Source organism: Eleutherodactylus coqui, chromosome 8, assembly GCF_035609145.1.
Source record: "Eleutherodactylus coqui strain aEleCoq1 chromosome 8, aEleCoq1.hap1, whole genome shotgun sequence".
Classification (NCBI taxonomy): domain Eukaryota; kingdom Metazoa; phylum Chordata; class Amphibia; order Anura; family Eleutherodactylidae; genus Eleutherodactylus; species Eleutherodactylus coqui.
The window spans coordinates 114,900,646-114,925,712 of NC_089844.1; the positions used below are offsets into that span (position 1 = coordinate 114,900,646).

General features: G+C 50.3%; 1 protein-coding gene across 1 annotated transcript in view; it reads right to left on the bottom strand.

Moving 5' to 3' along the window:
* Positions 1-6,317, bottom strand: part of SMG1 (SMG1 nonsense mediated mRNA decay associated PI3K related kinase) — a 98,868-nt gene extending 92,551 nt beyond the window's left edge. Inside the window, exon 1 of the mRNA XM_066576244.1 lies at positions 6,122-6,317. Within this exon, the coding sequence (XP_066432341.1) occupies positions 6,122-6,198 (77 nt within the window). The 5' untranslated portion in view covers positions 6,199-6,317. The remainder of the gene's footprint in view (positions 1-6,121) is intronic.
* Between the last annotated feature and the right edge of the window lie 18,750 nt (positions 6,318-25,067).

The window sequence follows — 25,067 nt, forward strand, 5'->3', positions numbered from 1 at the left end:
GTCTCATTAAAGGGCCACGCCAGCAAAAACTTTTTTCCATGCCTGTCCTCCTCACGTAATTGCCGTGTCACACCCTGTAGGTCTCCTATATGTATTGCAGCCACTTCCCTATGGTGTAGCCCCCCGTCTGATGCTTATCAGACACCATTGAGATGTTTTTATTTTTAAACTTTCACTCTATCCCGTGATCAGCACAGCTATTAGATGAGGTTATACCGTTTTTGTCTACAAGGGTGGGGGGCAGTTTAATTCTAATTACCTTCTAAAGTCACCTAAATAATAATAATAATAATAATAATAATAATAATAATAATATTTGTATAGCGCCAATTATTCCGCAGCGCTTAAATAAGCTACAGCCAATAAGTATACAGTCAGGAGGATGAGCTGTGATCTCCTCTATTATACCTGTGTGATCGTCAGTAGCTGACAGAAGTGCCTGTATCCTCATGTAACGGCATCACACAGACTAGAACATGAATCCATGACCCCAAGTAGATCTGAGCCGAGATCACAAGACCACCCAAGGGGCCGGGAGCATCAGACAGAAAGGAATGACTAGCCAAGGTAACACTGGCCCATTATATACATATACGGTGGGGATAGCAAAGCAAACAAACCAAGACCCCCGATGGCGTACGCATACGCCCTGAGCACGTGGGACTTGTATGAAGCGGGATCAGAAGCCCATACAAGGCGGCTGCCACCCAGCTGGGACCACCACTCACGCCGATTGCCACCATTTAGCCTTTTGGCCCCTTCAAAAAACCCAAATCAGCACACAAAGCCATATCGCCGGAAAAATACAAATCGGTGCCGTTGTCAGAAGATGGCGGCAGAAAAGGGTTTTTTCCCCCCAAAAAGACATTTTATTTTTCAAAAGTAGCGCAGCAAAAAAACTATATAAATTTGGTGCGGGCCGTAATCACAGCGCCCGCAGAACGGCATGCCGTTGTTCCGGCGATGGATAGGCTGTGAAAACAAGACAGAAGTCGCCAGGCTCCACTGCGACATTTCCATCTTGGACCGTCGGTTGGAGAGAGAACTCGCTCAGGTAATAAAGGCCCATATCGCCATCAGACAGACCGCACACGTGGAACGCCTTCCGGGTAAATATAGCCTACGGACTTACTCAGACGACCGTTAATGTGCGCAAAACACAAAGCGCAGCGCCCGTAGGAGCTGCTCTACAGTTCGGCGCAGCTCTACAGTTCGGCGCAGCACAGGCCCCGGAGACGTTTATAGGAGGTGGACAGATACGCGATAGGGAGCGCAAAACATGGAGAAAAGGTCACATTAGCCTTTTACACCACGGTCGGGGTGTGTCGCACATGAAGCGGTCCTGCGGGAGCGTACAGTACTGTTCACAGGCACGAGCACAAATCAACCTCCTCCATGCGCCAACACACTGCGCCGCAGCAAGCAGTTTTGCGCCCACGCTGGTGTGAAGAACCCCCCCCCCCCATGACAGAATAGACCAGCAATACAACGGATCAGGCCGCCATGACAGCGCCGATCTCCGGCCAGAGGGCAGTCACAGAGGGTTGTGTCCTACTAGACCAAAGAGGAACTGAAGGGTTAAAGCCTGACTACCGGCTTGCGCCAAAGCGAGAGGCGTTGGTGGCCCCCTGCGATGTCCCTATAAGGGGGGGGTCTGCTCGGCGTTGGTGGCCCCCTGCGATGTCCCTATAAGGGGGGGATCTGCTCGGCGTTGGTGGCCCCCTGCGCTGTCCCTTAAAGAAGAGGAGGGTCCGCTCGGCGTTGGTGGACCCCCGTGCGGTCCCTGTAAAGAAGGAGGGGGGGAATCCGCGCGACACTGGCGGCCCCCCGCGCTGTCCCTATAAGAGAGGAGGGGTCCGCTCGACGTTGGCGGCCCCCCGCGCTGTCCCTATAAGAGAGGAGGGGTCCGCTCGACGTTGGCGGCCCCCCGCGCTGTCCCTATAAGAGAGGAGGGGTCCGCTCGACGTTGGCGGCCCCCCGCGCTGTCCCTATAAGAGAGGAGGGGTCCGCTCGACGTTGGCGGCCCCCCGCGCTGTCCCTATAAGAGAGGAGGGGTCCGCTCGACGTTGGCGGCCCCCCGCGCTGTCCCTATAAGAGAGGAGGGGTCCGCTCGACGTTGGCGGCCCCCCGCGCTGTCCCTATAAGAGAGGAGGGGTCCGCTCGACGTTGGCGGCCCCCCGCGCTGTCCCTATAAGAGAGGAGGGGTCCGCTCGGCGTTGGTGGCCCCCCGCGCTGTCCCTATGGGGTGGGGGTGTGTGTTACGCTCGGCGTTGGCAGCCCCCCGCGCTGTCCCTATGGGGTGGGGGTGTGTGTTACGCTCGGCGTTGGCAGCCCCCCGCGCTGTCCCTATGGGGTGGGGGTGTGTGTTACGCTCGGCGTTGGCGGCCCCCCGCGCTGTCCCTATGGGGTGGGGGTGTGTGTTACGCTCGGCGTTGGCGGCCCCCCGCGCTGTCCCTATGGGGTGGGGGTGTGTTACGCTCGGCGTTGGCCGCCCCCCGCGCTGTCCCTATGGGGTGGGGGTGTGTTACGCTCGGCGTTGGCCGCCCCCCGCGCTGTCCCTATGGGGTGGGGGTGTGTTACGCTCGGCGTTGGCGGCCCCCCGCGCTGTCCCTATGGGGTGGGGGTGTGTTACGCTCGGCGTTGGCGGCCCCCCGCGCTGTCCCTATGGGGTGGGGGTGTGTTACGCTCGGCGTTGGCGGCCCCCCCGCGCTGTCCCTATGGGGTGGGGGTGTGTTACGCTCGGCGTTGGCGGCCCCCCCGCGCTGTCCCTATGGGGTGGGGGTGTGTTACGCTCGGCGTTGGCGGCCCCCCCGCGCTGTCCCTATGGGGTGGGGGTGTGTTACGCTCGGCGTTGGCGGCCCCCCCGCGCTGTCCCTATGGGGTGGGGGTGTGTTACGCTCGGCGTTGGCGGCCCCCCCGCGCTGTCCCTATGGGGTGGGGGTGTGTTACGCTCGGCGTTGGCGGCCCCCCCGCGCTGTCCCTATGGGGTGGGGGTGTGTTACGCTCGGCGTTGGCGGCCCCCCCGCGCTGTCCCTATGGGGTGGGGGTGTGTTACGCTCGGCGTTGGCGGCCCCCCCGCGCTGTCCCTATGGGGTGGGGGTGTGTGTTACGCTCGGCGTTGGCCGCCCCCCGCGCTGTCCCTATGGGGTGGGGGTGTGTTACGCTCGGCGTTGGCCGCCCCCCGCGCTGTCCCTATGGGGTGGGGGTGTGTTACGCTCGGCGTTGGCCGCCCCCCGCGCTGTCCCTATGGGGTGGGGGTGTGTTACGCTCGGCGTTGGCCGCCCCCCGCGCTGTCCCTATGGGGTGGGGGTGTGTTACGCTCGGCGTTGGCCGCCCCCCGCGCTGTCCCTATGGGGTGGGGGTGTGTTACGCTCGGCGTTGGCGGCCCCCCGCGCTGTCCCTATGGGGTGGGGGTGTGTTACGCTCGGCGTTGGCGGCCCCCCCGCGCTGTCCCTATGGGGTGGGGGTGTGTTACGCTCGGCGTTGGCGGCCCCCCCGCGCTGTCCCTATGGGGTGGGGTTGTGTTACGCTCGGCGTTGGCGGCCCCCCCGCGCTGTCCCTATGGGGTGGGGGTGTGTTACGCTCGGCGTTGGCGGCCCCCCCGCGCTGTCCCTATGGGGTGGGGGTGTGTTACGCTCGGCGTTGGCGGCCCCCCCGCGCTGTCCCTATGGGGTGGGGGTGTGTTACGCTCGGCGTTGGCGGCCCCCCCGCGCTGTCCCTATGGGGTGGGGGTGTGTTACGCCTGGCGTTGGCGGCCCCCCCCGCGCTGTCCCTATGGGGGGGGGGGGGTGTTACGCTCGGCGTTGGCGGCCCCCCGCGCTGTCCCTATGGGGAGGGGGGGGTGTCCGCTCGGCGTTGGCGGCCCCCCGCGCTGTCCCTATGGGGAGGGGGGGGGGGTGTCCCCCCGCGCTGTCCCTATAAGGGGGCAGGGAGTCCGCTCGGCGATGGCAGCCCCCCGCGCTGTCCCTATAAGGGGGCGGGGGGTCCGCTCGGCGATGGCAGCCCCCCGCGCTGTCCCTATAAGGGGAGGGGTCCGCTCGGAGTTGATGCCTCCCCCCCGCGCTGTCCCTATAAGGGGGGGGTGCGCTAGGAGTTGATGGCCCCCCCCCGCGCTGTCCCTATAAGGGGGGGGGGGTCCGCTCGGTGTTGATGGCCCCCCCCCGCGCTGTCCCTATAAGGGGGGGGGGGGTCCGCTCGGCGTTGATGGCCCCCCCCCCCCCGCGCTGTCCCTGTAAGGGGGGGGGGGGGTCCGCTCGGTGTTGATGGCCCCCCCCCGCGCTGTCCCTGTAAGGGGGGGGGGGGGTCCGCTCGGTGTTGATGGCCCCCCCCGCGCTGTCCCTATAAGGGGGGGGGGGGGGTCCGCTCGGTGTTGATGGCCCCCCCCGCGCTGTCTCTATAAGGGGAGGGGTCCACTCGACGTTGATGGCCCTTTGCGCTGTCCCTATAAGGGGGGGTCCGCTCGGCGTTGATGGCCCACCGGGCTGTCCCTATAAGGGGAGGGGACCACTCGACGTTGATGGCCCTTTGCGCTGTCCCTATAAGGGGAGGGGGTCTGCTTGGCTTTGGTGGCCCTCTGTGCTGTCCCTATGGGGTGGTCTGCTCTGCATTGTTGGCCCCCTGCGCTGTCCCTATGAGGTAGGGGGGTCCGCTCGGCGTTGGCGGCCTCCTGCGCTGTCCCTATGAGGTAGGGGGGTCCGCTCGGCGTTGGCGGCCCCCCCGCACTGTCCCTATTGGGGGTGGGGGTCCGCTTGGCGTTGGTGGCCCCCCGCACTGTCCATATAAGGGGGGTCCGCTCGGCGTTGCTATAGAGATATGCAGCTCCTGCATGCCTCCCTCTCTAAGTCGGGGGCACACCTGAATTCTGGTGGGGTCTTGTCATCCGTCCCACCCTGTCGGGGGCGCCGCTGAGCACCATAGGAACACTCGTCGGGGGCGTGTCCGTATTAGGAGCGCAAAACTGGCTGAAATACGGCCACATGTTCCGGGCCTTAGAGGGCGGCCACTGTAGGAGGAGCTATACCCCCGGCTGACAGCTTACACCATGGGCACAGTCACCCACCCAGAACCTAAGTAGCTGGCATGGGCAATATGGCGAGCGGCAACCACAACGATGTGCCACGTCTACCTCCACCCTTCTCCCCACATACTATTTTGCCATCACACGGCATGGCATTACAGTCGGAGATCACCGATTGGCACATCCGTGGCATCACACATTCCGCAACACACCATGGCATACAGATGGGCACACAGTCGGGCACCACAGATTGCCATGGCATCGCACAGACAGGAACACGCAATGGGATAACTGGGTACACGCCACGGCATCACAGATGGGCACACGCCATGGCATCACACAGACAGGAACACACCATGGCATACAGACGGGGCACACACCCTGGGATGACAACTGGGCGCACACCGCAGCATCACACGCCACGGCATCGCACACCGCAGCATCACACGCCACGGCATCGCACACCGCAGCATCACACGCCACGGCATCGCACACCGCAGCATCACACGCCACGGCATCGCACACCGCAGCATCACACGCCGCGGCATCACACAACTGGGCACACGCCGCGGCATCACACAACTGGGCACACGCCGCGGCATCACACAACTGGGCACACGCCGCGGCATCACACAACTGGGCACACGCCGCGGCATCACACAACTGGGCACACGCCGCGGCATCACACAACTGGGCACACGCCGCGGCATCACACAACTGGGCACACGCCGCGGCATCACACAACTGGGCACACGCCACGGCATCACAGGAACACACCATGGCATACAGATGGGCACACACCCTGGGATGACACAACTGGGCACCCACGGCAGCATCACACCATGGCATACAGATGGGCACACACCATAGGATGACACAACTGGGCACACGTCATGGTATCACATGGATGGGCACACACCATGATCCCCCCGGCTGCCCCGTGACTGAGGTAGTACAGCACCCCCTGGCACACACGAGGTGCCCTGCAGTGAGGGCACATGACGCGGTGTAGGCCTCAGTGCTGCCCCCGCCTGGCACCCACCGCGTAGCCCCCGTCCATGTGCCCGCCCCTCGGGCAGCGCTAGGCCGCGGCCGCCAACTGACCTGGGTTGCCAGTCATTCCAGCTCCTCTGGTACTGCTTGCTGCTGCTCAGCCGAGTCCCCGGGGCTCTGCGGCTCATTACCTTCCCCTCGCCGGCATGGCCAGCAGCAGAGGACGAGGCGGCGGAGCGGGGACTGGAGGAGGCCGGGGCGGGAGCGGCGCTTTCGGTTCCTGCTTCCTGAGGAGAAGGAGGCGGCTCCGGGTCGCCGTGTGAACTGCTCGCTCCGGGGCTGTCGGCGGAGGCTCCGCCCACCTGCCTTGCTTCACGTCCTGCCATTGGCTCTTAGGGGCAGATCCGTTTCCTTCTCGGGCGCTGTCTTTGTGATTGGCTGCTGTAATTTGATCCCGCCCCCTGCCTGAGAGATGCTCGGGGTGAAGCTGTCCGCCTGGTGGCGCTCGTTGGTGTGACGATGCAGCGACACCTGGTGGATAGACCGGTACTGGCACTTGGAGAGAAGCGTGAGGAGAGAGATATTGCTGTATGTCCACGTGTACCGGCCACAGCCTAGTATACAGCAGGTGTATCCTGGGTAGTGTATATTGCTGTAGTGCATCCTGGTTAGTATATACGGGGTAGTGTATATGGTGTAGTGTATACAGGATAGTGTATATAGTGTAGTGTATACAGGATAGTGTATATGGTGTAATGTATGCAGGGTAGTATATACAGGGTAGTGTATACAATGTAGTGTATATGGGGTAGTATATACAGGGTAGTGTATCCTGGTTAGTATATACAGGGTAGTGTATATAGTATAGTGTATACAGGGTAGTGTATACGATGTAGTGTATACGGGGTAGTGTATCCTGGTTAGTATATACAGGGTAGTGTATACGATGTAGTATATACAGGGTAGTGTATACACGGTAATGTGTCATTGGGTTGTGTACACTAGCGTAACTATAGGGGATGCGGTTGCACCCGGGCCCAGGAGCCCTGGGGGGCCCATAAGGCCTCTCTTCCCCATATAGGGAGCCCAGTACTATGAATAAAGCATTATAGTTGGGGGCCCTGTTACAGGTTTTGCATCGGGGCCCGGGAGCTTCAAATTACGCCTCTGTGTTAAAAGAAGTTGGGGGGCCCCAAGATAACGTTTTGCACCTGGGTCCCTTTAGCTACGCCCCTGGTTGTGTATATGGTATACTGGGTAGTGTACATGGTGTCGTGTACATTACAGGCTAGCCCTGGTCTCTCCAGCACGGCATCCATCACCCACTCACTATCTATAATAGAGCCACCAACAGAGGAAGAAGTCTCTAGACCGCTCTGCACTGCTTGCCCCACCACCTGCTCTAGCAGCCCTCTCCCCTCACACCTCCTCTGGTCCCTCTCACCCACTGTCATCTCCCACCTCACCACTATCTTCAACCTCTCCCTGACCTCTGGTATTTCCCCTCCCCATTCAAACACGCTATCACATCCCCACTGCTAAAGAAACCGACTCTTAACCCGACCGACGCTGCCAACTATCGACCCATCTCCAACCCCCCCGTTCATCTCCAAACTATTAGAACTTTTGGTTTACTCCCACCTCACATGCTTCCTCTCTGATAAGTCTCTCCTCGACCCTTTCCAGTCCGGCTTCCGCCCGCACAGAAGTATCAGACTACCTCATGACCGCCAAATCGAGGGGCGACTACTCCCTACTAGTCGTCTTTCACCTCTCCGCAGCATTTGACATTGTTGACCATGATCTCCTCGCTATGCTCCACTCTAATGGCCTAAAGGATACTGCTCTCTCCTGGTTCTCCTCCTACCTCTCTGACCACTCTTTCAGTGTCTCCTTCTTTGGCTCTATCTCCTCTCCACTTCCCCTTTCTGTTGGGGTCCCCGAGGGCTCGGTCCCCTCCTCTTCTCTGTCTATACTGCCCCAATCAGACAAATCATCCGCAGATTTGGCCTCCAATTTCACCTCCATGCTGACGACACCCAACTATACACCTCCTCCCGTGACATCTCTGCACTACTCCTCCAAAACATCTCCGCTGACTGTCTGTCTCTAACACCATGTCTTTCCGCTTTCTTAAACTTAATCTCTCAAAAACTAATCTCCTTGACTTTCCACTGTCTTCCAGCCGACCTCCCGCCAACATCTCCATATCAGTATCTGGCAGCATCATGACCCCCAGACAGCATGCCCACTGCCTGGGGTTCACACTGGACTTTGACCTCTCCTTCAACCCCTCGTCTAATCTCCGGCCCGAACATCTCACCTGCACCTCAGGAATATTGCTAAAATCCGTCCGTTCCTCACCACGGACACGCTAAAGACACTCGTTGTCGCCCTCATGCAGTCCCGACTAGACTACTGCAACTCCAGACTCGCTCCACTCCAATTCATACTATATGCGGTTGCTAGACGCATCTTCCTGTCCAGACGCTTCTCATACTCCTCTGAACTATGCCAGTCGTTGGACTGGCTGCCTATACACTACAGAACTCAATTCAACCTCCTAACTCATAATGCTCTGCATGGCGCCATACCACTGTATAACGCTTCCCTCCTGTCCATACGTCACCCAACCCGCGCGCTCCGATCCGCTAACATGCTCAGACTAAACACCCCTCTAATACAAACCTTGTATGCTCTCCTCCAGGACTTCTCTAGAGCAGCACTTATCCTCTGGAACACTCTACCCCAAGACATCTGGACAATCCCCAACGCACGGAACGTCAGACACACCTTAACCCCTTAATGACGAAGCCTGTTTGTGCCTTAACCCCTTAGTCACCACCCCATAGTGTTTTTACATCCTGGCTCGCTGAGCTTTAATCCACAGGGACATAAAAAACATGCTCCCTGTAGGGATTAAAAACCCTGCAAGCTGTGAACATGACAGCTCCATGTTGCTGGCTCCCAGAGGTAGCTGACAACTTGGAGTTGTCATCCCGGGCTGTTGGACACCCTCCCCCCCCCCCAGTCACATGATCACCGACATTTACCAAATGCCAGCGATCCAATAAAACTCAATGAAAAGTAAATAAAAGTTAAAGATTCACCTGCCCTAAAAGTACTCACCCCTGTTCTCCGCGATGTTCCACAGCATGGTTAAAAAGAACCTAAAGTTTTTCAAATGTGCTTCCAGAATAAAGTACACAGATGAAAATATATATTATCAAAAATGTGTTCAGTATGTTTGCACATATTTGGGATATTGCAGTTGAAAATGTGAAAAAAGAACATTTTCCCAATTTTTGCACTTTTAATAAATATACACAAATTCTATTGGTCTCTTTTTACCACCTAAATGAAGTACAACATGTGGCAAAAAAAACAATGTCAGAATCACAGGGATATGCAAAACCTTTACGGAGTTATTGTCCCGTGTTCAAAAACATGCGCATTGTGGCCCTAATTTACTTACAGGACCCATGGCTCGGCCTATAATGGAGGGAATACCCGTTGGATTGCAGGGCAAAACTGAATAAATTCCAGGCCCCATCACCCACTTGTGCAGAAAAATAATTGACTCCCTAAAAACAATCCACCCCCATCTTTTTGGCGTTCCCTAAATCTTCGATAAAAGTAATAATGTGAACTGTGTGTTATGTCTGAAGACAGTGGTAATTACGGAGGCTGGTTGGAATGGGCCCATGGGGCAATAAAATCGGTATCCCCCCTCCTCTCATGCTTTTTGGTGGGTGTTTCTTGACCTCAGCGACAGGAATGGGGTGTAAAAAGTGGCGCTCTGTAAGGCTTCATAAGTTTGCTGAGGTGCGGCGGTCTCACACAGAAGGCGCTCACCAAGCTGCTCCTGGAACTGCAGGAAGGCGAACGTTCCTGGGGCTTCTTGTAAATTACGGATTACAGGTAGCGGTCTGAATTACGACAGGTTCACACGGCCGTATGTGGAATCCGCTTGTGGAGGCCCGCAGCGGATCTCATCTGTGAGCCCGGCCCTGCGTACGGCCACGTAATGTACTGCGCATAACTGCCTGCTCACACGGGCGATCATGCGCAGTACACCTTTTTTTTGTTTGCATTTCCCGCACCGTCGCTTAGCGATGGCGCGGGTACCCACAACCCGTATACAACGTAGTTGCGTATGGGCTGCGGGTATATCCGCGACCATGGAGCACAATAGGCTCTATCTTTTTCGGATATCCACGGTAAAATAGAACCTGCTGCGTTCTGTTTTCTCTGTGTGATTATCTAATTCCAACCCGCTAATGCCATTGCGATGCGTTTTTGTTCTCTGATAACTCGCTTTTTTATGGTCTTGCCTTGTCCAAACTTCCTCCGCACTGCTGACGTACTGCTGTTTCCTTATAAAAGCCCGCCCTTCCCATTAGTCACTATTCCACACAGAAAACATAGCACCATTGCATCGCATTCTCGCACGCGTTATGCGTTTTGTGCTGCAATATTACTGCACTCCATTGACTTACATGGGCAAGAAGAAAATAGCGCATCGCAAAGAAATAGGACCATAGCATGCAAGAAAAAAACGCAAGCTTGCAGACGTGAAAACATCGCAAATGAGCACAGCTACATGAGACTCAATGCATTTCAATGTCATACAAAAAAACAGCCTCACAACATTGCAAAAGTGCTATCACAAGTAAGTGTGAGCCCTAAGTTTTTTAAAAAACTTTTACGTGATCGCTATTATCCATTGGATAACGGCGATCACGTGACTGGGGAGCGCTCACCACGGCCCTCCGTCACTGCTCCAGGCTCTCGGCTACCTTTAGTAGCCAGGAGCAAGGAGATTTTAAATTTCCTGGGCGCATCTGCGCTTGTGTTCGCCATTTTGCCAACAGGCACATGTGCCAAAGCTGGAGAAAGGTCAGCGGATAAGGATCCCATCGGGGGACATCGCCGGAGGCCTTGGATAAGTAATTTAATCTCCCATCACGGATCGGATACATGACGGGAGGTGAAACTTTAGCTTTTTTTATTTGTAGATGATCGCCGTTATCCATTGAATAACGGTGATCACGTGACCAGAAACCGTGTACCATAGCCCCCCGTGAAATCTCCAGGCCCTCGACTACGTTAAGTAGCCAGGAGCGGGGAGATTTTAAATTATCCCGGCAATCCGTGGCTTTTGCGCATGTGTCCACCATTTTGGCAGTGGGCACATACGCAGAAGCCAAGGTAAGGTTCGCAAATAAATCCGGGGTCCTTAGGTATGCAATTTCATCTCCCCTCACAAAAATGATCAGTAAGGAAAGATAAAACTTAAACTTTTTTTTTTACTTTACATGATCGCCATTGGATAACGGTGATCATGTGACTGGGAACCGCATACTCATACTAGCCTTACAGGGCTGGCAGCATGCGCTCGTTTAGATCCTGAGGATAGGTCATCAGTAGTATTTACCACGGAAAACCCCTTTAATTCTCATTACTCGATTGTGCGCTTGCATTTAGCGTGAGCAAAAAAACTGCAGCATTTGGACACCAAAGCCCCCATAGAAGTCTATGAGCACTCGGTACCTGCGCAATATACAAAAAAAAAAAAAACATCCAGAGCTCATCAGGCTAAATAGCCTTTAAAATCACAATGCGGGTGTGTCCTGCGCCCATGTAAAATGGCCCAGCAAGCGCAAAAGTACAGTAATATGCAGAAAAATGTGCAGTTCACGGAACTTACGTGAGGGTTTATTGTGCATATGCTTATGTGAGGCTGCCCTTATTGGTAGGTTCAGAAGACTAAAGGCCCATTTACACTGAAAGATAATTGCTCAAACGACAGTTTGAGGGACAGTTTTGAGCAATCATCTTTACATAACTCTAAGTAGCTAATTAGCTACTTAAGAGTTAATGCAGGCGGAGCGGGATACCTCCGCAATAGCTCCGAGAACAAAGCAGCTGTTTTGTATATGCAAACAGCTGCATTGTTCTCGGAGATTTCAGCTGGTGTCCTGCTGAGAACTGCCAGCGGGATACCAGCTGAAAGATTATTCTTTCAGCGCCGCCTGCTGAGAAAAACAGCGTGCAGCGCTGATAAGAGTCATTGGTAATTTCTAGCTTGCAGAAAACACCGTTGGATCACTGGCTTCTTCGCTCAATTTAGTTTATTTGAATGAATTTTGAGTGGTAATTGTGTAAATTGCCCTTAATGTGCCTGGGGACTTTATGTCAGTGTCTGCCTTACCATCCACACTGGGGTTCTTCATTGTCCTCACCTAGTTTGTGTAAAGGGAAGGGGTTGTAGCATGATTATGCCTTGTAAGGAGCTTTATTAAATATACGAGGGTGAGTCAAAAATTATCCGCACTATAGCTGTAGAGTTTGTTTTAATCAACTTTCAGAAAAAAACCAAATTCATTATTTTTCAACATAATTTTTCTGCTTTTCAAGACACTTTGTCCATCTGTCAACAAGCTTTCATGTTCCCTCATTAAAAAATGTTTTAGGCTGAGCTGCAAGACGCAAATGCATCACTGTCTTCACTGCTTCCTCAGATGTGAATCTTCGTCCTTTTAGAGCTTCTTTCAGGGGAGCAAACAGGTAATAGTCCGTTAGGGAAAGATCCGCACTATAATAAGGATGCTTTAACACCTCAAGACAAAGTTTTTGGAGAGTGTTAACAGTATGGGCGGACATTGTGCGGATGTGTATTGTCATGCCACAACACCCTTGGATAGCAGTGCTCTGCGTTTTGTTTGAATTTTAGGCTTGAGCTCTTCAGTGAGCATCTCAATGTAATGACAACTGTTGATTGTTGAACCTTTTTCCTGATAATGTTCCAATACTGGCTCTTGAGAATACCAGAAAACTGTAAACCTCAGTTGTCAAGCTGATGGTTGACTTTTCAGCTTTTTCTTGGTCGGCGATTGAGGATGTTTCCATTCCATGTTCTGTCCTTTATTCTCAGGTTCAAAAAACTAATCACTGCATGCTGCTCTTCTTTCATGCAAATCACAAGTGGGGCAGCCATTTTTTCTTGTACTGTGGTCACAAATTAACTGATGTAACTCATTCAAACCTGCACAGCAGTGACTGGGGAGACAGCGACCTACAAGGGAAAGCATTGATAAGATATTGCGGCCAACAGACGTTTTAAAATAACTGGTGGGAAAATAAGTTTTGACCCCACCTTGTAAATAACCATGGCAGACAGGCCGGAGCCAAAACTCCTTGCAGAATGTGGAAGGAGAGATGGGACCTCATGGACCTAACTTCAGCTCTTGTTTATGGACACTCCAGAAAATGCTGGATGGACAAAAAGGGTAGTTGGGATTGTTTTTTTTTCTGCACATGCCCACCAGCCCATAGATTGTTTAGCAAGAAGAGTTATTTGGAGAAAAACAAAAGACGTCTGGTTCAGCATTTTAGTCAGAGTTAATGTGCCATTTTGAAAAGTTTGAGGATGTGATGCTGCTTCCAAATCCTGGACCTATGGGTAAATCACCAGGAACACAGGATCTTTTGCCATGAGGACGGTATGATGGACACTTGGTCAGAGAACTGTCTTGAGGCCATCTCCCATGATGTCGTAACTGGAGAAGAGGATCTTCTGCCATGAGGAAGGTGTGATGGACACTTGGTCAGGGAGCTGCCTTCAGGCCTTCTGTTATATTGTAACTAGAAGAGAATCTACTACCATGAGGAAGGTGCAATGGACATTTGGTCAGGGAGCTGTGCTGAAGCCATCTCCTATGATGTCGTAACTGGAGAAGAGGATCTTCTGCCATGAGGAAGGTGTGATGGACACTTGGTTAGGGAGCTGTGCTGAGGCCATTTTCTGTGATGGTGCAACTGTAGAAGAGGATCTTCTACAATAAGCAAGATTTGATAGACATTTGGTCAGGGAACTGTGTTGAGGCCATCTATGATGTTGCAACTGTAGAAGAGGATCGTCTGCCATAAGGAAGATGTAATAGAGTCTTGGCCAGGGAGCTGTCTTGAGGCCATCTCCTGTGATATTGTAACTGGAGAAGAGGATCTTCTGCCATGAGCAAGGTATGATGGACACTTGGTTAGTGAGCTGCCCTGAGGCCATTCCCCTGTGATGATGTAACAAGAGGACAAGGACACTTGAGGTTGGCTTGGGGGCTCCCGTATTTTGGCTAAAATAGTTATCTGTATTTATCGGTTTTTTTGCAGCAAGTAGTCTGGCTTTAAATACTGATGGAGCTCAGGGTGGCAGTGCCAATGTGGTCCACTTTTGAGGTACAGGGCAACCCATGCAGCTGGATCTCATGTAGAGTCCTAAATAGGTTGCATGCCTGCATGATGCACCACACGGATCAATTGGTCTGACACCCTTTATATGCCTTATCTATGAGCAAGTATAATACTAGGCAACCACTCCCCTCAATATGTGTTAGGTGTGTGAATGGTTGTTCATCAGTATATTGCATCTGTCTGCATGCTGAGGGATGTGATTCTATACCTGCCCTTGTATTTTGCATCAGTAAGTATGGCCACTGGCAGTGAATTTTTTCAAATTTTTTTCATTGATATATGGCTTTCTGTGATTTGTTTGTAGTTTTCTTATTTGCTGCTAAAGCCAAACCCATGAAGAGAACCATTCTCCATATGCTCTGAGGCCATATAGCTGAGACTCTCTCTGTAGAGAACCACTAATAAAGAGCATTCTCTGCATCCCATACTACTTGTCAACTTTCCTGAATTTGCCAAGATCGTCCCTATTTATTAAGGGCAACCCTGGCAAAAATTTGTCACAGGCAATGTCCCTCAAAGTTGTTTTAAAAAAAAAAGTCAAATTGGCCTTTACCTATTGGACTATTTCAACAGGTAACAGCTGGTATTGATTAGTTACTCCTCTCTCCTCGTCCCTGGCTATTCTTCATGAGCTCCAGGCATCACCACACATGACACTCCGATGCTCCTGCAGCCCTAGCCACTGTCTCTATACCTTGCCATGCAGCCATGTGTGAGTTGGCTACGGAATGGTAGAGTAGCGTTTTGGCAGCAACAGCTAGGTTTTCTCCATGAAGAAAGGTTTCCAGGGAAAATTTGGCATATTGATATATCCTTCTTGTTTTGTATCACAGGAAAGTGTCTTGTCGCTGCCCTTTACCACGATACCCACCCTCCCCCAGACTGTATAATGCCATAAGCTGATGTCAGTGAGATGCCCACCTGAAGGTCGTTGTCCTCACCTGTACTGCAGAACAACCTCTGTCTCCACCATTAAACAGAATATAGCAGACCCTCAACATGCAATGTTAATTGGTTCTGGGTTGACCACTGCCTGTTGAAATCATTACTCTAGGGAAAACTTGGTAATTGATTCCGAAGACTCTAATGTGTGAACCAAAAGTAATACAAAAAAGAAAATTAAGCAGATAAATAACACTAATATAAAGGTCAGAAGGAGCTGCTGGAAGCTGTAGATCACTTTCTATGTGAGGACAGAATATGGTCTTGTACAGAACACACAGTGTAGTAGAAAATCGCATGAAGCCGCCCTCATCTGGTCTTCAAATGATCAGCTCATCCTGGCACATGTGAAGGACAGTACAGGACATGTAGGACCGCACTAGGCAGCCAATCAGTGCAGGCACTTCAGTAATTACAGGTTTTTATCAGTGAAATGCCCATGCTGATTGGCTAGATTTTCCTATAAAGTGTATGTGCCGTAGATGCGGACTGTCTGTTACATTGTATGCTGCATCTGGTTTCAAGTTACAATGGCTGAGGAAAGTAAATTATACAACCTGATTAGCCGAATCATCAGATTTGCTAGCCAATAAAACACTAGGGGTGAATCCATTTGTAATTTGCCAAATGGTAATTGCAAACATGTTGAAATAGCTTACCAAGGGACTTAGATACCTACACAATTGTCTAAGATATCCACATAGGGGACTTAGATACCTTCATAAGGAGCTTGGCTATATTATCTGAGATCACAGTTGTGAACAATCTCATCCCACCGCACTGTCCTCACTGTAAGGTTCTCATAATGAGGACAATATATAGGGAATCATTTTAATAAAGTATATTCTGACAAACCCCGCTTGTAACAAGTTCCGCCCTGATAAACTACTTACTCACTCCCTGTTGAAGGCTGAATTGCCCCTAGAACAATTTTTCCAATATTGGCAACTAGGCCAATTGTATTGTCACCCATTTATTTGAATGGTAGACATATAAAACTAACCTTTTCCTGCCTATGGCAAGTTGACAAATACATTAAGTCAGAGAACTGCTTTAAGTCTTGTAAGTTGTGAGGCAGGGCCCTCTATGGATCGGAAGCACATCAATGAGCCATGGATGCCCATAAAGCTGTCCCGGCTGGCTGGTTGTCTTAACCTGGACAACGTTTGGTTGGCCCTAACCACTGCATATCTGAAACACACCACAAGAGCTGTCATTTTGAAAATGCTTTGAACCAGTCAGGTAACCATCACAATTTGGCTCTTCTGAAGGTCACTTCGACCCTTACACTTGTCATATATCCTGCCTCCAATAGATCAACTTCAAGAACTGACTGTTTACTTGCTGCCTAATATGTCTCACCCCTAGACAAGTGCCATTATCACGGTAATCAATGTTATTCTCCTCACCTGTCGGTGGTTTTAATGCTAGATTCCAGGACTCAAATGTTACAAATTCTCTGGACATGCATGACTGTCCACTCCCATCAGAAATTAGCGGAGCACCCCAGCCATGATGGAGCATGAACTGAAACAGGGATGTTTTAAATTAGCGTTTATCACCTATCCATAGGATAGGTTCCCCATCGATCCTGAGAACAGGGGTCCCGTGTCTCCCTCTCCTCATCACCGTGGGAAGCTTATCCCACCCACAGTGACATCAGTCTGAATAGAGCAATGGACGTGCCTGTGCAGCCACCGATACATTCATTTCAGGAGCTGACGGAAATAATTGAGCGCTTGTACCCGGCTGTCTCCAGCAGTCCCATTGAAAATGAAGGGAGTAGCACCACGTATGAGCAACCATCACTGCATTCAATGTCCTCACTGTGAGGGAAGCAGTAAGACCACAGTGAGGAGGAGGAGGGGGGGGGGGCACAGCACCCCCGTCCTTGGGATCAGACTTTTATCAACTATCTTCCAGTTTTAGGTTCCCCATGATGAGTAATATTCTCACTATGGTGCTGGACCGCTGCTTTGGCACCATGGAATCTGACAGGTGGTATCAGAAGGCCGGGTGACATCCCAGAAACTTGTCACTTGGGTTCCTAATTAGAGGCCTCAAGGCAGATTTACAAGACATCATCGGTGACATCCCTATCCAACCTCCTATTGGCTGTAGTAAGTATGGGGGTAAACAACCCATATGACCAGTGTAAACAAGAGACAGAAGCAGTGGTGGATGAGCAGTTCACAATGGGAGGTGAGTATGTATGTTTGTGCTTTCAATATCGGTTCATCCCTCCCATTACGACCAATGATTTTTATTGGGAAAACCCCTTTAAAATACAGGGGTATTTTAAATAATATAAATAATACAAAATAATAATATAAATATTCATGTTTTAGAGAAATAAAGTTTAAGAAATAAAGTGTATTTTATGCATACTAGATTGACTCAATGTTTGCTAAGCGAACATAAAATGTTTGGGAGAATGGTTGTAAATGTTTTAAGAACTATCAAGCCAAGGATTCAGCTTGAACTGTTCGCCCTCCACGACTTGGTCTTCCACGTTTTGGGGATATGGCAACAGTCAATTAGTGTATATCACATGTCGGTATATTACACCACTTAGTATAGTATATGTTACTGTGGAGCCTCCAGTATATTCGGTGTATCCTGTGGTAATATCTTGTATCTCTGGTATACTCTAGAGATTGGATCTACTACAGAGAGAAAATAGTCATTGAGCTATATACCCGTGGGTAGCTTTGTCCTGAGCCTAGAGTTGTTAAGCATTTTTATAAATGATTTGGAAGAAGGAATTGAGGGGAAACTGATCAAATTTAGAGAAGACACAAAGCTAGGAGTGATAGCTAACACTAGAGAAGAGAGAGAGGATTCAAAAACATATAGAAAAGCTTCAACAGTGGGTGGCAACTAACAGAATAGTATTTAACAAGGAGAAATGCAAAGTCCTACATCTGGGCAAGAGAAATGAAAAAAAAAGCACATACCGAATGGGAGGAATTGGTATACTAATAGATCATAGACTGAACATGAGTCAACAGTGTGATGCAGCAGCAAAAAAGGCAAACACAATTCTGGGATGTATTAAGAGAAGCATAGAGTCTAGATCACGTGAGGTCATTATCCCCTCTACTCTTCCTTAGTCAGACTTCATCTGGAATACTGTGTCCAGTTCTGGGCACCCCGAATTAAAAAATACATAGACAAACTGAAGCAAGTTCAGAGAATAGTTACCAAGATGGTGAGCGGTCTGCAAATTATGTCCTATGAAGAACAGTTAAAGGATCTGGGAATGTTTCGCTTGCAAAAAAAAAAGGCTGAAAGGAGACTTAATAGCGGTCTACAAATATCTGAAGGGCTGTCACAGTCTAGATGGATGCACTTGTAAAAGTGCGATTCTGGATGTGAATACAATGTGTTTTTGTTTAAAAAGTGCGTAGCCTGGCATCTAAGTTATTGCAATTTTCATGTGGGTGAAACAAATCACAAGCGCTTCCAATAGTTTTCAATGGTAAAAGTTGCATTACACTCGCATACAATGCGATCTTTTTATTGATTTTAATGGGCAATTCGTTATGAGAAATCTCCCAAAAATATGACATGCAGCAGTCTTGCAGCATTGCTGTGAAAGGTAAATGATGATAATGATTATCCGCTTAGTCGAGGCCTACTTTTGGTCACTTTATGGATCATCATTCTCCATGCTTTCCTATCCTTGACCTCTTCTTTCAGTTCTTCCATGTTTGTATCCGCCTTGATTGCGTCCAGCCAGCGTGCTCTTTGGCGTCCTCTTCTTCATGACCCACTAACTGGTCAGAGCATCAATGTTGTTCCCAGAGAATTGGCTTGCTTGATATGTCCAAAGTATGAGAGCCGCTGTTTGGCGATTTTTGTCTTCTAGTGATATTTTTGGTTTGATACGTTCTAGGACCATCTTGTTGGTGACCATCGTCATCCATGATATAAGCAGCATCCGTCTCCAGCACCATAGTTCGAAAACAACGGTTTTCCTTCTATCTACCTTCTTGAGCGTCCAACTTTCGCATGCGTATATGGAGATCGGAAACACGATTGCATTTATCATTCGGATCTTTGTAGTAATGCTAATATCTTTGCTCTTCCCCATCCTCGGCATTCCTTGTGCTATGGCCAAGTGCAATTCTTCTTTTGATGTCTGGTTCTGATTTTCCATTGATGTAAATAGCTGATGTCAATAAGACCATTAAATGTGTTATTAACATGCGCAAGTTATGAGTTTCACATGCGAGTTCCATCTGATAGTGATATGGACATAACTCGCACTTGCGAGCACTTGAAATTTTGTCACCTTTTTCAACATTGTAAATACATAAATGCGAAGCAAACGTTTGTAAAGCAAAAACGCATTGTGCTCGCATCCAGAAGCGCACTTTTACAAGCACATTATCGATCCAAGTGTGAACGCACCCTTAGAGAATCAGAAAGACAAGACTCCAGTGGGCAAAAGAGCACAAAAATTGGATCACTGAGCAGCGGAAAAACAACCCCTGCTCAGATGAATCCAGGTTTCTGTTGCACCAGGCTGATGGGAGTTCAGAATTTGGCACAAGCAGCATGAATTGATGAACCCTTCCCATCAACTGTTTAGTACACGTCAGTACATCTATCTAAGGCCTCGTTCACACGAGCGTGATTTTAGCACAGCATAGGCACGTGAAAAGATCGCAGCTAACTGCTTAAAATATAGCGTGAATGGGCAATTTCCAGCTATTAAGTCTTGAACTTAATTAGCAGTGGGTTTGTCCATTCACACAATCAGGAGGTGCGTAGTACATGTTATCAAGCTCCCATATGAGTCTATGGAAACTCCTGCACATCCTGCACCAAAGATAGGTCAGGTCCTATCTTTTCTCGCAGCACGCACCTTAGATGCATTCATTGTAGCCACGTGTGTTCTATCTTTGGAAGGTGTGACTATTTTGCGCGTCTGAAATTCCTTCATCTGAACGCTTCCATAGGAAACACTTGGTTCTATTAGACACGATTAGAGATGAGCGAGCGTACTTGGCCACGCCCCTTTTTCGCCCGAGTACCGCGATTTTCGAGTACTTCCGTACTCGGGCGAAAAGATTCGGGGGGCGCCGTGGGTGAGTGGGGGGTTGCAGCGGGGAGTGGGGGGAGAGAGGGCTCCCCCCTGTTCCCCACTGCTACCCCCCGCGCCGTCACGCCTCCCCCCGGCACCCCCCGAATCTTTTCACCCGAGTACTGAAGTACTCGAAAATCGCAGTGCTCGATCGAGTAATTACTCAAAACGAGTACGCTCGCTCATCTCTAGACGCGATCTTTTCATGCTCCTATTCTGCGCTAAAATCATGTTGTGTGAAGGAGGCCTAGTTTGCAGCAACTAGAAGAAGCTTCCTGTACGCTTGGGCCAATATTCCTGCAGAATGATGTCAACACCTAGTGGAATCCATACTATGATGAATTGCCGTGGTTGGGTCAGATAAGATCTAATGGTCTACTAGATCAGTGCCTCTAATAAAGCATCCATTCAGTAAAGGTGGAAGAGCGCTTTGAACCTGTTTATTATGCATTATTATGGAACGTAGTTGCGCATGCACAGGTTTTTGTTTTCTTCTCGGTCCTGCCCTATCTTCCCCGCACGTAGTTTAATACTACATGCCGGAAAGATAGTGCAAATCCTATCCTTTCTCGCCCGTACAATTATCAGGCAGGGATCCTGATAGTGAAAATGAAATCAACGGTTTTGTTTTGTCCCATTATGCGGCCGTGATCATCACACCCACATAACTGGCCAGAAATACGACGTGAAGAAGCCCTCAAAAATATGAAAACACAATCAGAACTCCGGTATAACCAACTGGATGCCATAATAGCGGGGAAACAATCGGACAATAAAAACATGCAACGTCACTCCTTACTTCAGAGTCTATGACGGCAGAGCCCCGTGTGATCCAAGGTCGGTGGTGGCGTTGTATCGCTGCCATGATGCTTGAAATCTACATGAGCAGTGAAAATGCGTGAGTTAATTGATGCCACTTTCTCCGGCAAACCCGGTGTCTGCGTTCAGTTTCCATATCGAGATGTTTTTGTGCCGCCACTCAGCAGTTGCTAAGAGACATATCTGATGTGTCTTCTACGACGGCTTCTACGATGGCTTTCCTAGTTTCATACACTATTGCTATGGCTACAAAAAATTCTAGAGATGCTGCAATAGGTACACATGAGATCTTAGGGAGTAACCTGGGGAGAACAGATCGGGACCCCCATCAAGGACCGGTCACTGAGGGGAATGTTGTACAATTTCATGAAATGTGAATGAAAGGAACTTATTGTAAATTTTATTCATACAGTTTGAGGAGGAATAACAGAGGGATGGCATATCTGGGAGCTCCACGGCCACTGTCACACGTCTTCAGAAAAGTCGCGTTCGAAATCGCAACATTTTATTGTGATTCCAAGCTGCGTTTTTTAACACATTGTTCAGCGTCTGACAGCATTTTTTAACGCAACCCATCATTGTGATGGGTGATGAGGTGCGTTAAAAAGCACTAAAACGCAGAAAATAGAGCAGACAGCACTCGGAAAACACGGCGTTCAAGCGCAAGTCTGCAAAGCCCCATTCAGATCAATGGAGGCATTGTAGCGCGATAAGAGTGGTGTTTGAAACGCCGCGGTAAAAAGTGGGCTATGTGAGAGTGGGTTTAGACCTGTTTCACACGGGCTACAAAGTCGCACAATTTTGTAGCGATGCGACATCGCTACAAAACGCATGTATGTGAAGCCCATGGTTTCCTATGGGGTCTTTCACGCTACAAAAAAATCGCTGAGCCGACCTGTGTGAAAGCACCTTTAGGATTAGAGATGAGCGAACGTACTCGTAATGAGTACTTACGCACCCGAGTACCGCCATTTTCAAGTACTTCAGTACTCGGGCGTAAAGATTCGGGGGGCGGGGAGAGGCGCGGCGGTGCGGGGGGGAGCAGCGGGGAACAGGGGGGAGCCCTCTCTCTCTCCCTCTCCCCCCCACTCCCCACTGCTACCCCCCATGCCGCCACGGCGCCCCCCGAATCTTTACGCGCGAGTACCGCTGTACTCGAAAATGGCGGTGCTCGGGTGCGTAAGTACTCGTAACGAGTACGTTCGCTCATCTCTATTTAGGATACATTTTCAAGGGCGAGTGTGATATTGGGCCGAGAAACTCAAATTTTCACAGCAATGCGAAGCATTTTTTATTAGAAACCACGTCACTTCTATGAAATTGCGATCTTCACGCCCGTGTTTCACATATGTTATAAGATCATAAATGTTTACCATTGGCTTCAAAGGAAAACATCACATCAGACTCAAAAGACAATGGGCGATATTGGAAGAAGATAGAATATGCTGCGATCATTTTCCTACATAGCATTCCATCGCAGTGTCATGCAGGTAAAAATCGCTCACGTGTATGAACCCCTTCAAAAGAATGGGGTTCATATCTGTGCAAGATTTGTGCGTCTCGCAATGTTTTTGTCGCCTGCGTGAAACCGGTCTAAAAGAACATATACATTTGCAAATATTTTTACAAAAAAGTGTACTTTTCTATGAAGAAGAAAAGGAGAGTCTTGGAAAATTAAAGGAGTTACCAGACAACATTTTCGCTGTAGAGCCCACTGAGATAAAGTAAGATAAGGAGCCATACTTCCCTGTCCTCTGCTGCCGGGATCTAGTGTTGCAGCCCCGTCGTCGTCCTGTGTGAGCGCTGATGCCGGAAGAACGAGTGGTGATGCTGCAACCACTGATTAGCTGAAGCAGTCAGGTGACATCTGGTGACATCATCTGCCACAACAATCACTGGGATCACAACAAGGCTGCAGCACTGGATTGCAACAGAGGACGGGTGAGCGCAGCTCCTTTTCTCATTTTAGTGTAGTGGCCCAGTACATGCTTTCCTGGCCCCCTCCATATTGTCATGCATGTCATGTCTGGTCTTGATGCTTTGTGCAAAAGTGTATTATCATTCTGTTATCTGTATTGCACAGCTGCAGCGTGCGATGGGTTAAAGGGGTTGTCCCGCGGCAGCAAGTGGGTCTATACACTTCTGTATGGCCATATTAATGCACTTTGTAATGTACATTGTGCATTAATTATGAGCCATACAGAAGTTATAAAAAGTTTTTCACTTACCTGTTCCGTTGCTGGCGTCCTCGTCTCCATGGTGCCGTCTAATTTTCGCCGTCTAATGGCCAAATTAGACGCGCTTGCGCAGTCCGGGTCTTCTTCTCAATGGGGCTCCGTGTAGCTCCGTGTAGCTCCGCCCCGTCACGTGCCGATTCCAGCCAATCAGGAGGCTGGAATCGGCAATGGACCGCACAGAAGAGCTGCGGTCCACAGAGGGAGAAGACCCCGGCGGCCATCTTCAACCGGTAAGTAAGAAGTCACCGGAGCGCGGGGATTCAGGTGAGCGCTGTGCTGTTTTTTTTTAAAGTCCCTGCATCGGGGTTGTCTCGCGCCGAATGGGGGGGGGGGGTGTTTGAAAAAAAAAAAAAACGTTTTGGCGCGGGACAACCCCTTTAATGTCTGCAAAGTGTGAGCTGACTGTCTGGAAAATGTAACAATTATGTTCTGTCATGTGGTATGAGTGAAGGTATGTGAGTTCTTGAGAGCAGGAAAAGGTCTTCCATCTTGGGTTCCATCAGGCTTCCACCTAAAGTACAGAGGTACATGGGGGCACCATCAGCCCCTGTGTGCTGAAGATGGAAGAGGAGGAGAGGTTTCCCGGAGTGCTTGTCTTTGTGATGGGGATGAAGTGAGCGCCCAAAAGAGAGAGAGTGAGCAATCAGTGACTGAGACTTTCTCAAGGACCTGTGCAGAGGTACTCTTTCTTCTTCTTCGACTGTTCACACCCAAGCGTCCTGAAGTCTGGGACCGCTGCGTGGAGGTACACGTTTACAGTTATCACACACGCAGGCGTCCTGAAGGCTAGAAACGCTGTGTGGAGGTACTCATCGTCAAGTCTGTCTGTATAGATATATATCTAATTTTGCCTGCACTTGGAATACTGTTGATTTTTGCCTTATACCATTTGAAGTTATTATTCAGTAAAGTTATTCCAGGCCCTGACCGTTTCCGGGGACCTGAGGTACTATACTACTGTCTGTGGCTCAGTTATTTCCCCGCCGATGTTCATGCCGGTGGGTACCGGAATGGTGGCGTCACCCGTGACAATCCCTTCACCTGTCCTAAGTCTCCGGAAGAGGCTTAGTGCTGCCCTGGCCTTGGCTGCACGCGTCCTTCTGGGAGGGAGCGTGGTAGGTGCCGCTGTGACAAGCCAGCATCTTGCCCTCCCAGCTCCTCAGCGCATGCCATGTGTCCGGGGTCACCTTACAGGATGCTGCATTAGCACAGTGGGCATTATATGCGGAAATGTTGCTTGGTAACCAGACAACCCCTAGAAAGTTGTTTGTCGTCTAGTTTGTTGAGCTTCCTCTGTGTGCTTTGCAACGTGCGTTTTTCATGCCAATATGAGGCGCTTATTGTTGAAAAATGCCTCACATCAATTCGGTGGAATTGCGATCCTCAAGCACGTGTTTCACGTGCGTCAGAGGATCACAAGGGTTTCCCATTGAGGGCTGTGTTCTTACACAGTCCATAGATTCTCACAGGCTCACTCTCTTCCTCGATCAGATGACCAGTTTTCCATCAGTGACAACTCTGGTCTTGCTACCGTGTTTCCCTGCAAAATAAGACCTACCCCCAAAATAAGCCCTACCCTGATTTTAGGTAGGAGCTTGAATTATAAGTTCTACCCTGAAAATAAGCCCTAGCTACACTACATGAAAAAAGCAATACTTACCTAGCAGGCGTCTTCTGGCTCCCTCCCTCTGGTCACCAGTCTCTGCACTTTCCTTGT